We start from the raw sequence: 12,310 nt of genomic DNA, 5'->3' as shown, positions 1-12,310 counted from the left end.
AGCAGCAATGGAAGGAGCAAGCACAGCTGGGCCACAAAGTGAACTGTGGAAAGAAGTCTGGCTCTCCTTAGAGAGCGCAGAGAGCAGCGGCCCTCCCCCGTCTCCTGGCAGTCGGGGAGAGGAAGGCCTGTTCAGGTTCCACCTCTGCAGATGGAAAATGCAGCCGACATGCAGCCAGGGAAAGACTCATGTGCTCGACACAAACATTTGCCAAACGCACTGTGGAAAAAGCTGATACTGCAGGTGTTAGTACAGTTCTTGACCTTCTCCAAGAAGGCTTCTCGGGTGTCCAAGTTGTGGTAAACACAGTCATGAAGTGAATACACAATTACAAAAGCATATGCTTTTTAGTAGTACAAGAAAAAAGTTATCCCTTTCCTACACAAAACACACCATTTTTATTTAGAGAAATAACTCACTTGCTGTAGATTTAATTTTGCTGACTTCTTCATTTACAGTAGAGACAGAAACCAATGGTGCTTGCTGTCTATTATCTGCAGATCGTGGCTGAATGGAATCATGGATATCTACAGATTTCTGTGATATTGTATCCTAATAAAATAAAAAATTCAATGTAAGTATGGTCAAAAGATGAAAATTTTTCTGTTACACAGCTTAACAAAACTGTATTATGTTTCTATGAAAATGATATCCTGTGCACCGTGATTATATATACAATGAAAAACTTATTTTCAGTTACCTAAATACATGAATAAAAGTTGACAGCCTTGAGAAAAAACAAAAATTTTTTTTGACCCTCATATCTCAGGCCTGATCATCACCTAACAGCAACAGGAAAAAAGCCATCCTTCACCACTTGGAAAATCAGTCAGCAATACGGCCCAATGTCCCTGAGGCCTGTGCAGAACCCAGATGTTGCAGAGGGGTAGATCTCACGTGCTTCATAGAGTTTGAGCCCAAGAAAACTTTGCAGCAGTAGTTTAGGGAAAAATCTTATGGCATCCAAGGGACCAGTAAAGTTAGCAGAAAGGGTAACTGACCAGGAGTGTAATACGCTGGAGAGCTGGACCCTGGAGTCCACCAGACCGACATGAGAATTCAGCTGCAGTGATAATACTAACAGAGTCTTAGAAAAATGATGACTCTCCCTGACCCGAGGATTTCTGAATCTCAGTGTGGAGATGACACTTTCCTTATAGACTGGTAAGAATTAGAATTCATGGATGTAAAACTCTAGGCACAGTGTCAAACAAAATGTGGCAGTCGACACTATTACTTAGTATCAACTTATTGTAACAGCACAGCACACTCAGAAAAGACGGAATCTGGTATCAGGAGTACTTCTCTGCTAGTACTAATGTAACAGTGCCTGCCCTGTTACCAGAAACAGTGTTGATGAAAATAATACTTTAACTGGGATTTAAAATATCATAGTTAATGATTCTTCATTTCCAGTTCTAGCTAAGATGGGGATAACATGTACCACACCTGGTCCACGAGCTACAAGAAGGGCCAAATGTGAAAACATGTTTAAAATGAAAGCACAGAGAGGTGCACTGGCGTAGTGGGTAAGGCTGCTGCCTGCAGTGCCGGCATCCCATATGGGCGCCGGTTTGAGACCCGGCTACTTCACATCCCATCCAGCATTCTGCTATGGCCTGGGAAAGCAGTGGAAGATGGCCCAAGTCCCTGGTCCCTGCACCCATGTGGGAGACCTGAAGAAGCTCCTGGATCCTGGCTTCGGATTGGCACAGCTCCAGCCATGCAGCCATCTAGGAAGTGAACCAGCGGATGGAAGACCTCTCTCTTTCTGCCTCTGCTTCTCTATAACTTTGCCTTTCAAATAAATAAATAAATCTTTAAAAAAATAAAGTGAAAGTGCCACACAAATCTAAAGACATTTCATTATTGTTATTGTGGTTCTTACACATCCTTGTGTTTAACACATCAGAGGCTTTGAGTAAAAATTCTATGGATCCAACAGAGTACTCAGTTGACTAGGCTAGCTTAAAATACATTTTTAAATAAAAGTGTACGTGCAAGAAAGCTTTTAGCAAACCTTATAAAATTATATTCTTTAAGGGAATGCTTGTTGTCTAAAAGTAATTAAACATAATATATAAGCACCAGACACAGAAAAACAAAAGCCACATGTTGCTCAAATGTGGGAGCCAAAATGGTTGATGTCTAAGAAGTAGAGAGTAGACCACTGTTCAGTAGAATGGGAAGGCAAGGGCGGGAGGACTACAGTGAAGCTGGAATACAGGTACCAAAATGCATTAGGTGAGAGGGATGGTTTCCAGTGCTCTATAAAGCACAGGACATATGATCTATAATAATTTATTATATATTTCAAAATAACCAGGAGAAGAGTTCAAAGTCTCAACACAAAGACAATGAAAAATAAGTGGAGGTACGAATGCTACTAACTACTCTGATCTTATTACTAAACATTTTATGGATGCACTGAATTCTTTTTACTTTAATTTTTAATTAGTTTTTAACAGATTCAATGTACTCTGTGGATATAATCCTAATATCATAATAATGATATTCCCTTTCTCCCCTACAACCCCCTTCTTACTTCTCCCTTATTTTTTAGTTTTTGAGCTATTTTAAATTTATATTATGGTAAAAAGTCTTGATACTTTGCTGAATAAGTTTAACAAGTACAAAGTACCCTAGTTTAGTGGGGATACAGACAATGGCTATAAACAATAATTGAATGATAAAATCACCATTTCACCCATATATGGTAAATTTTAAAGTAATCAAAGATCATTCAAACTACAGTAGTATAACAATCTTAACCAATGGTTTCATAAAGGTATAAAACAGTTTTACAAAACTGTACTTGCAGCAACACTGATACATACTTTTTTCTTTCTTCTTTTTCTTTATTTTCTGTTTTTTGAATTTTAGCTCCCACATATAAGGGAGAACATGCAATATTTGGCTTTCTGGATCTGGCTTTTTTCACTCCAGAAGTCCTCCAGTTGTATCCATTTTGCTGCAAATGGTAGAATTTTTCTCTTTTATAGCTGAATAATATTCCATTGTGTATATACACATTTTCTTTATCCATTCATCTGATGGACACCTTGGTTGATTCCAAATTTTGGCTACTGTGAACAGAGCTGCTGAGACTTGATTTCTGGCCTAACATGGTCTATCCTAGGAAATGTCCCATGTGCTAATGAGAAGAATGTGTATTCTATAGCTTTTGGGTGAAATGTCCTATAAATATGTGTTAGGTCCATTTGCTCAATAGTACATTTCAACTCTGATGTATCTTTATTGATTTTCAGTCTGGATGACCTATCCAGTATCTCTCCCTTCAGGTCTAATAGTATTTGCTATATATATATATATATATATATATATATATATATGGATGGTCTTATAGTGGGTGCACATATATTTGACTGTTATATCTTCTTAATGAATAGAACCTTTTATCAAAATATAATGTCCTTTATTTCTTTTTAGTTTTTGATTTAAAGTCTGTTCTATCTGATATCAGGATAACTATGCTTACTTCTGGTTTCCATTTGCCTGTTCTATCTTTTTCCAACCCTTCACCTTCAGTCTGTGTGTATCTTCATTTGTGAAGTGAGTTTCTTGTAGGCAGCATATTGTGAGGTTGTTGTTTTCCATCCAATCAATCAATTTAAGTCTTTTGGGTGAATTTAATCCATTTACATTTAAGGTTAGTACTGACAGATTAAGAACTAAGACCTGTCATTTTGTTGATGGAATAATGATTCTACCTGCTCTGTCAGTGAATGTGGTGGAGACCTCTATTTCATGTGGACTTCTAAGGCAGGACACCCTTCAGAATTTCTTGTAAGTCTGGTCTGGTCTGGTCTGGTCATGGTAAATTCTGTTTTGTCCTTCACTTCTAAAGGATAACTTTGCTGGATATAATCATCCTAGGTGGAAGTTTTTTTAAGATCTTGAATATATCATCCTACTCGATTTTGGCCTGTAGGGTTTCTGCTGAGAAGTTTGATGTCAATCTAATTGGTTTTCCTTTATATGTAACTTGACAGTTTTCTCTTACTGTCTTTAAGATTCTTTCCTTGTCTTTAACTTTTGATAATTTGATGCCTATGCCTTAGAGAAGACCTTTTTTGATTGAGTCTGCTCGGAGGTAACTTGAGCTTCTTGTATCTGGATGTCCATGTCTCTTTCAAAACCTGGGAAATTTTCAACTATTTCATTTAGCAGGTTCTCAACACCTTCTTCAGGAATACCTATAACACGAACATGTGGTCATTTAATGGTGTTCTATATTTTGCAAAGATGTCTTTCATTCTTTTAAATTCTCTTCTCTGCTTTTTTCTGATTAGGTTATTTCAAAATTCTTGTCCTCAAGGCCAGAAATTCTGTTCTTCTACTTGGTCTATTCTGTTGTTAAAACTCTCAATCATAGCTTTTATTTCACTGATTATTTCATCACTAAAATTTTTATTTGGTTCTTCTTAATGAACTCTATCTCATTAGTAACATTTTCAATCATGTCATTGATTTCCTCATTATTAATATGTACATATATATGTATTCTCTGCTTTATCAAGCTTCCTTACAATCATTATTTTGAATTATATATTTGTAATTTCATAGATTTCCTTCAGTTCAACTCTGGAGGACTACTGTATTTTTTTTTTTTTTAAAGATGATATTTATCTATTTGAGAGGCAGAGTTGCAGAGAGAGGGAAAGACAGAGAGAAAAGCCTTTCATTTGTTGGTTCACTCCCCAAATAGCCGCAAACGTTGGAGCTGGGCTGATTTGAAGCCAGGACCCTCTTCCGTGTCTTCCACATGGATGCAGGGGCCCAAGGACTTGGGCCATCCTCCATTGCTTTCACAGGCCACAGCAAAGAGCTGGATCAGAAGTGGAGCATCAGGATTCGAACCTGCGCCCATATGGGATTCTGGCACCGCATAATCCATTATGCCACAGCACTGGCCCTTCTCACTGCATTCCTTTGGAGGTGCCATGCTACCTTGCTTCCTTTTTATGTCTCCTGTGTCCCTACATTGACATCTTCCCACTGAGTATACTCATCCCTTCTTTATGGAATAGGTTTTATTGGAAAAGAGTTTATGGTTTAGCTAGAATGCAGCGTATCATTTGGCTTGTTGCTTTGACTTTGGTTCTAAGTGAGTCCAAGAGTGTAGTCTCTGAGTGATCTGTCAATGTCAGCTGTGTCTGCAAGTGACACTGTGGACTGTAGACTGTAGAGATAGATGCACGGCTTTTAGATGAATGAGGGTTTCCTGGGGTGTGTATCTTTGGCCCACACAGAATTCAGTGTCAGTCTCTATGGTGAATGTGATAGCCAGGGCTTTGTCCTTGGTGCCAAGGGAGACAAAAGTGGCTGTCCCTTTGTCCTACTGGCAAGCCTGAGTGATGCCAGGACTTGTGGCATCAACCGCTGTGGCTCTAGGATTCTGTGATACAGATGGGCCCTTCCTCAGTTCCTGTGGCTTATAATACCAACAGCCCTAGTCCTAGGACCACAGGATGTGATGTGAACTCTGTTCCAGTCCTACAGGGTGACTACAAGGTATACAGATTTTACTGCAGAGGGTATGCATCCAGAGAGGTGAAAGGCAGGTAGGTTCTTTCCTATTTCCACTGGGTAGATTCCAGTGGCACTGAGAAATTTAGAACAAATATTACAGTCTGGTTTTGCTGGATATGGTGGGGTCACGACCCAGATCTTCCAGGGTAGCAGTGGATATTTTTCATGGGCTGCCTTTGACATTAGCTTCCAGCAGCTTAAGAGAATCCCCTGGCTTATGTAAAGTATATGAGTGTAGTTCTGGGATAATGTCCAAAATCTCCCACAGTTGCAGGATGCAGGGAATTGTCCTTTGCTTCACGTGTTGCCCTGACTCTGACTACAATGCTAGGAGGAGAACAGAGGCACGCAGTGTGGTTTTTCACTTATACACTGAATTACTATACTACACTCATAAATATGCATAAATAGTGTCAGTTAACAAGAAAAAACTACCAAAAAGGAAATGTCTCCCTTCTATATTTTAATAAGCATATTTTAAGAGGAAAATTAGTCAGTAGTTAAGAATTACACTTTCAGAGCTAGGTGTTTGTCTTAGCAGTTACCATGTCTGTGTCCCATACCCAACTGCCTGGGTTTGATTCCTGGCTCTGGCTCTGGCTCTGGCTCTGGCTTCCAGCTTCCTGCTAATGCAGAGGCTAGCAAGCAAGTGGATCCCTGCCACTCACGTGGGAGTCCTGGGTTGAGTTCTGGTCTCCTGGTATTTAGGGAGTAAACCAGTGAGTGGGAGATCAATTCTTTCTTTTCCTACCTTTATCAAATAAAGGAACAAAATGTACTGTTTTACTGAAAGTAAATGAAAACATGGTTTTTAAATTGCTTTGGTCAATTATTCTGGTGATTTCTAAGAACTTTCTCCTCAGAAAACTATATGTACACAAAAAGTAGGTCATAACATTGGGGGTTTAAAAATCATTCTCTGTATAGAGGAATTTTTAAATGTCAGGTACACTGCTTTTTCAATTTTTCTGATTAGCCAATGTAAAGGAAGATAATTTTTTAGTAATATTTGCACTTTATGGAGCAACAGAACTAGAACTAGCACGCTCATCCTTTAAAAATGAACTGTATAGGAGCGTGCCCTGTGGTGCAGCTGGTTAAGTTGCCACCTGGGATGCCCATACCCTTTATCAGAGTGCCTGGTTTGAGTTCTGCCTCTACTTCTGATCTAGTTTCCTGTTCACATGCCTGAGAGGCAGCAGATGATGGTTCTTGGATCCTTTGACCCCTATCACCCACATGGGAGATCTGGATGAAGTTCCAGGCTCTTGGCTTCAGCCTGGCACAGACCCGCCTGTTGCAAGCACTTGTAGGAGTGAATCAGTGGACAGAATCTGTCTCTCCTTTTCTGTCCCTCTGCTTTAAATTAAATAAATAAATAAAACTTAAAAGAACAAGAATCGTCTAGTGGATAAAGATCACCTGTAACAGAAATGTCTGTGTACTGAGGTGAATGTATTTCCTAGGTATTCTGAACAAGTCCCAAGTAAGATTTTAGTTTTTCTAAAAATAAAACAAAACCAAAAAAATTCTAAAATATAACCAATACATGTAGATGCACTGAAAACAGATGGAAAGCTATAAACCACAGAATTAAATACTGAAGTGAGGACAGGGATGTGGCATAGTATAAAAAAGACCTTCATGTTTTACCTGTATTATCCCATAATTTTCCAGTGATTGATAGGGTATTTTAAAATTTCTAATAAATAAAGTAGTCCTGGACTGCACAATAAGAAACAATTCAGCTGACAGTAGCAGGGGAAAAAATATCATAAATTCTAAGTACAGAAGAGAGGAGAAAGATGAAGAAAGGAGAGTGAAAGAGATGGTGACCACTGTGGTACTACAGAGCTCAGTGAGCCATGTGGCCAGGAGCTGTTGTCTCAGGAGAACCCCAGGCTCACCACTCTAAATCTAGGAGCAGGTACAGTCGTGGTGCTGCCTTATTTGACGGACTCTTCTTTATAAGCTTTACTTTTCCCATGAGCGTAAACGACTTGTCAAAGGCTACAGAGCCAGTCAGTGTTGAGCCAGGATTTGATTTCAGCTGGAATCAAAGCCCACACTGAAAACGCTATGCTGTACAGTACACAGAGCAAGCACCCAATGAGAACAAGCATATTCTGGGGTTGCCAATGGAATTCCTGAGAAGTGCTGAGGTCTGTGATGAACAGACAACTTCAGTCAGTGAGTCACAGAGTGATGTGGGCCTAGTATGCCAGAGGTCACAACCTCAAGAGAATTCAGAATGAAATTTTCTTGTAAAATCTGTTTTAACTGTTGCCTATTCATTAAGAAACTTAAAAGTTGTGGAGGGCAAATAGTCAGTGGGCATTAGTTTACTAACTATGGTCTCCTTGGTTTAAAATTCAAGGATGATATTGGAAGATAGTAGAAATCTGAGTAAGGCCAGTAGATTATAGCATTATTTCAATAATAACTTCCTGATTAGTTCTCATACTGTGGTTATGTAATATATTTACATATACATACATAAATATGCATACTCACACGAATAAATAAACTTTCCCTTCAAGGAAATACACACTAAAAAATATAGGGATAAAAGGACATCCCACAAGAGCACCAGTTTGAGTTCCACCTAAGATCCATTTCCTGCTAATATGTCTGAGAAAGCAGTGGAAGATGGATTAAGTGCTTGGTCTCTTGCCACTCACATGGGAGACCCAGTGGAATTCCAGGTTCCTGGCTTTGCCCTGGCCAAGCCCTGGCCATTGTGGCCATTTGGAGAGTGAACTAGCACATGGAAGATCTCTCTCTCTCTTTCCTCTCCCTAACTCTCCCTTTTCTTAAAAAAAAAGTAACATAACTGCGAATTACTCTCAATTCAGAAAACTGTATGTGGAGAAGGGGGGCAAGAGAATGAGAGAAAAAAAGGATGAAAAGCAAATAAAATAAAACGATAACATATGGAGAATTTGGTCTAATGGTTAGTTTTATATTGAAATTGGCTAGGACACAGTATCAATGTCTTATATTTTTTAACCAAAGAACAGTCAATTAATTCAACTAAACACTAAGCCAGGTATTGCTGTGCAGGTGTATGGTTACTGTCTATAGTCAGCTACATTGGGAAGATTATCCTCAATAAGCTGAGTGGGCTTTACTTCAAAGTGCAAAGCTCAGGTTTTCCTTAAATTCAAAAACCTGTAAGCTGCAGCTTCACAGCTCCTACCCAAGTGTACCTTACCTGCCAGTCTGCCCTAACAAATTTCAAGCTCACCAGTCCCAACAACATATAAGCCAATTCCTTGAATTTTTCTTTCCTTCTCTCCCCCATGTTTCCCTTGATTCTCTGGTAAAGCCCTAACTGATACAGAGTTCGATAACATTTCAGTGAGGATACTGCTCTTAACAAAAGCCTAAAATATGTGGAACTGAGTAACAATGGAGATCCTAAGAATTACGAAGCACAAGTCAGAACTGCAACTGCTGGATTAAATACAGATTCCAGTGAGGATTCAGAAGAGAGAATATGTGTCTGGTCAAAACTGAATATCGGGGAGGCCGGTGCTGTGGCGCAGTGGGTTAAAGCCCTGGCCTGCAGCACTGGCATCCCATATGGCCACAAGTTCAAGTCCTGGCTGCTCCACTTCCGATCTAGCTCCCTACTAATGTGCCTGGGAAAGCAGCGGAAGATGACCCAATTTGGGTCCCTGCACTGACGTGGGAGACCTGGAAGAAGCTCTTGGCTCCTGGCTTTGGGGAGTGAATCAGCAATTGGAAGACCTCTCTGTCTCTACCTCTCTCTGTAGCTCTTTCAAATATATGGAATCTAAAAAAAATATTGGTAGAAATATGAATGTTAAAGAGTGCTTCTGATGAGGTTTCAAAAGGAAATCAGAAACATGTTATTGGATACTGGAAGAAAGGTTATCTTTGTTATAAAGTGGCAGAACACTTGGCAACATTATATTGCACTGCTGGGTGGAAAGCAGAAATTCACAATCCAGCGAACCTGGATATTTAGCTGAGAAGATTTCCAAGTAAAGTATAAAAGGTACAGCCAGCTTTCTCCTTGCTGTTTACAGTAAAATGTGAGGAGAAAGAGTCAAACTGAGGCAATACTGTTCATCAAAAAAGTAATGTGCACTTGATATTTGGGAGAATCTTGATCTAAGTTGGAAAAGACACTAAAATTAGGAAATTCATTGTAAGAAAAACATCCTTGGAAGAAAACTAGGACAACGTTTTGCTGAGAGGTTAGGTATGTAGCTAATGGAGCCAACCATTTCAGCAAAAGCCTGGAGCAGAGTAGGATTATCTAGAGATAAGTCTCTTGTTTAAGCGTGTGGGTCGTTTTGACATACATGGGAGACCCACAAGGACTTCTGTAATTGATACACTAGCATTGATACACAAATACAGCCAGCCTGGAAGGAAAGGGACAGAAGCAGGATAAAATGCAGGAAGGCTGCCAGACAGGCAGGAAATGAGCTATTTGGCTACAATTGTGCTAACCTATAAGGAAAAGGAAGAACAACTCAGAGGACAGGGCTGCAAGCAACAGAACACTACTCTCAGGCCCTGCTGACTTTTGAATTTGCTTAGGACTAATGATCCCTTTATTCCTTCCAATTCCTCCCTTTTGGAATGAGAATGTCTATTGTATGCCCGTCTCATCGCTGTATTTTGGAAGTAGATGACTTGTTTTCTAGGTTGACAGGTTCACAGATGAGATGGCTTTTGCCTCACAACTTGTAATACCTGGAGTCTCATCCATTCTCGATCTTGATGATAGAGAAAATGACTAGTGATAAGACATTTACATGGGATTTTGACTTAGTAAGAAGCTGATGACCTGAGACTAGATGATTCTAAGGATGCAACGATCCTTGTTCAAAGGATGGGTAAGGATTTTTGGGTGTGAGAGGGTACACTTTAATGGATAAAATAGTGCCATTGCTCTCTCTCCCCCAGTGATAATCCAAGTCCCAATCCCTAGTACTTGTGAATGTTATTTTACTTGGAAATACAGTCTTTAGAAACATAATTAAGGATTTCCAAGATGAGATCATCCTGAATTTTTGGTAGACTCTAAATCAAGTAACTAATGCACTCAATAAAACAAGAGATCAGAAACTAATGCCCTTGATAAAACAAAGGAGATAGATCAGATTTCTCTCTCACACACAGACACAGACACACACATGTGTGCAAGAAGACTGCACTCAGATGAAAACAGGAATTGGGGGATGTAATCACAAGAAATGCCAAAGGCTGCCAGCAGCCACCAGGAGCTGAAAGATGGATTTAATTTTCCCTTAGAGCCTTCTGAGGGGCCATGGCCCTGAAGACTCCTTTATTTTGGTCTTTACAACTATGAGATGGATACAGTATGCTCTCATCTACTAGTTCACTCCCCAGATGCCCATGACAGAAGGACTGGAGACACAGCAGGCGGCTGGGAATTCAGCTTAGTCTCCCACAGGGTTGGTAGGAACACATCTGCCTTGGCCTTTACCACTGCCTTTCAGGGTCTGCATTAGCAGGAAGTTGGAGTCAAACTACAATGGGGGATGTGAGCGTGTAAACATTAACCCAAATATCCCTCTCTGTGCCCTGTATTTTAAAAATACAAATTAAAATAACCCCTCCATGGCATTTACAGAGTTAAACTAAAATTGTCCAAGAAATTTATCACCATGAAACTTAACCTGAGAATTCTAGACATCGTATTTATACCATCTGTTTAAAACAGTTGGGCACACTACTACATTATGAATATATGTGTCCTCTCCAAAATTCATGTTGAAATTCAATCTCCAATGCAACTCTAGTAACAGGTGGGGGCCTTCAGGAGGTGCTTAGTGCATGAATAGAACAAGTACTTTAAACAGTGTTGGGTGAAACCAATGGGGACCTAATGGGTCCCTCTGCTTTCTGTCACTTGAGAAAATGGCAACAAAAGCACCATCTTAGAAGTGGAGAGTTGCTCTCACACGACATCAAACCTGCCTGCACCTTGATCCTGAACTTTCTAGCTTCCAAAACTCTAAGAAAATTTCTATTATTTGTAAGTTACTCAATCTCTGGTATTTTGTGATAATACTAGAAATGGACTAGAACACACATATATGAAATTTGACCCATGGTAGTAAAATTACCTACTGCAAATTTTAAAAATGCTTTATTTAATACAACTTACCAACTGTTTTTCACTCACAGGAGATGTAGGTGGGGGAGCAGTTTCTCCAGAAGTGGGACGCCAGGTCAAGAGCCTTTAAGACACCAAAATCAGATCAATCACTGGAGGTAAAGGGTATGCCACATACCACAGCTGACATATAGTAAAATGCACACAAAAAGAATATACCAAAAACTTACTCTATCATTGACTACTACTACTAGGAGAAATTTACTAAAAAATATCTAGTAAAAAGTTGAAAATATGTACTTCCAGAAAAGTTTAAAAAAACTTTAATTTGCTTTTTCTGCTTATTAATGCCATCAACTATTTTCCAAAGTAAGACTTTTTTTAAAAAAGATTTCTTTTACTTATTTGAAAGGTGGGGGGGATGGTAGGGGGGTGTCTTCCATCTGCTGGTTTACTCCTCAAATGGCTGCAACGGCTGGAACTGAGCTGATGGAGCCAGGAGCTGCTTCTGGGTTTCCCACGTGGGTGCAGGGACCTAAGGACCTGGGCCATCCTCCACTGCTTTCCCAGGTGCATTAACAGGGAGCTGGATTGGAAGTGGAGCAGCAGCTGGGACTCTTACTGGCACCCATATGG

The 12,310-nt window shown here is 39.7% G+C and overlaps 1 protein-coding gene across 2 annotated transcripts in view; it reads right to left on the bottom strand.

The window, feature by feature from the left end:
• Positions 1-12,310, bottom strand: part of ARFGEF1 (ADP ribosylation factor guanine nucleotide exchange factor 1) — a 149,910-nt gene that overhangs the window by 11,248 nt on the left and 126,352 nt on the right. For both annotated transcript variants that reach the window (XM_062188387.1, XM_062188385.1), the window contains exons 33-34: positions 11,726-11,798; positions 420-552 (exon numbers count right to left, since the gene is read on the bottom strand). In XM_062188387.1, the coding sequence (XP_062044371.1) occupies positions 420-552; positions 11,726-11,798 (206 nt within the window). The remainder of the gene's footprint in view (positions 1-419; positions 553-11,725; positions 11,799-12,310) is intronic.

This window comes from Lepus europaeus, chromosome 4 (genome assembly GCF_033115175.1).
Source record: "Lepus europaeus isolate LE1 chromosome 4, mLepTim1.pri, whole genome shotgun sequence".
NCBI lineage: Eukaryota > Metazoa > Chordata > Mammalia > Lagomorpha > Leporidae > Lepus > Lepus europaeus.
The sequence above is the reverse complement of the archived record's forward strand: the minus strand, read 5'-3'. Positions and strand labels throughout refer to the sequence as shown.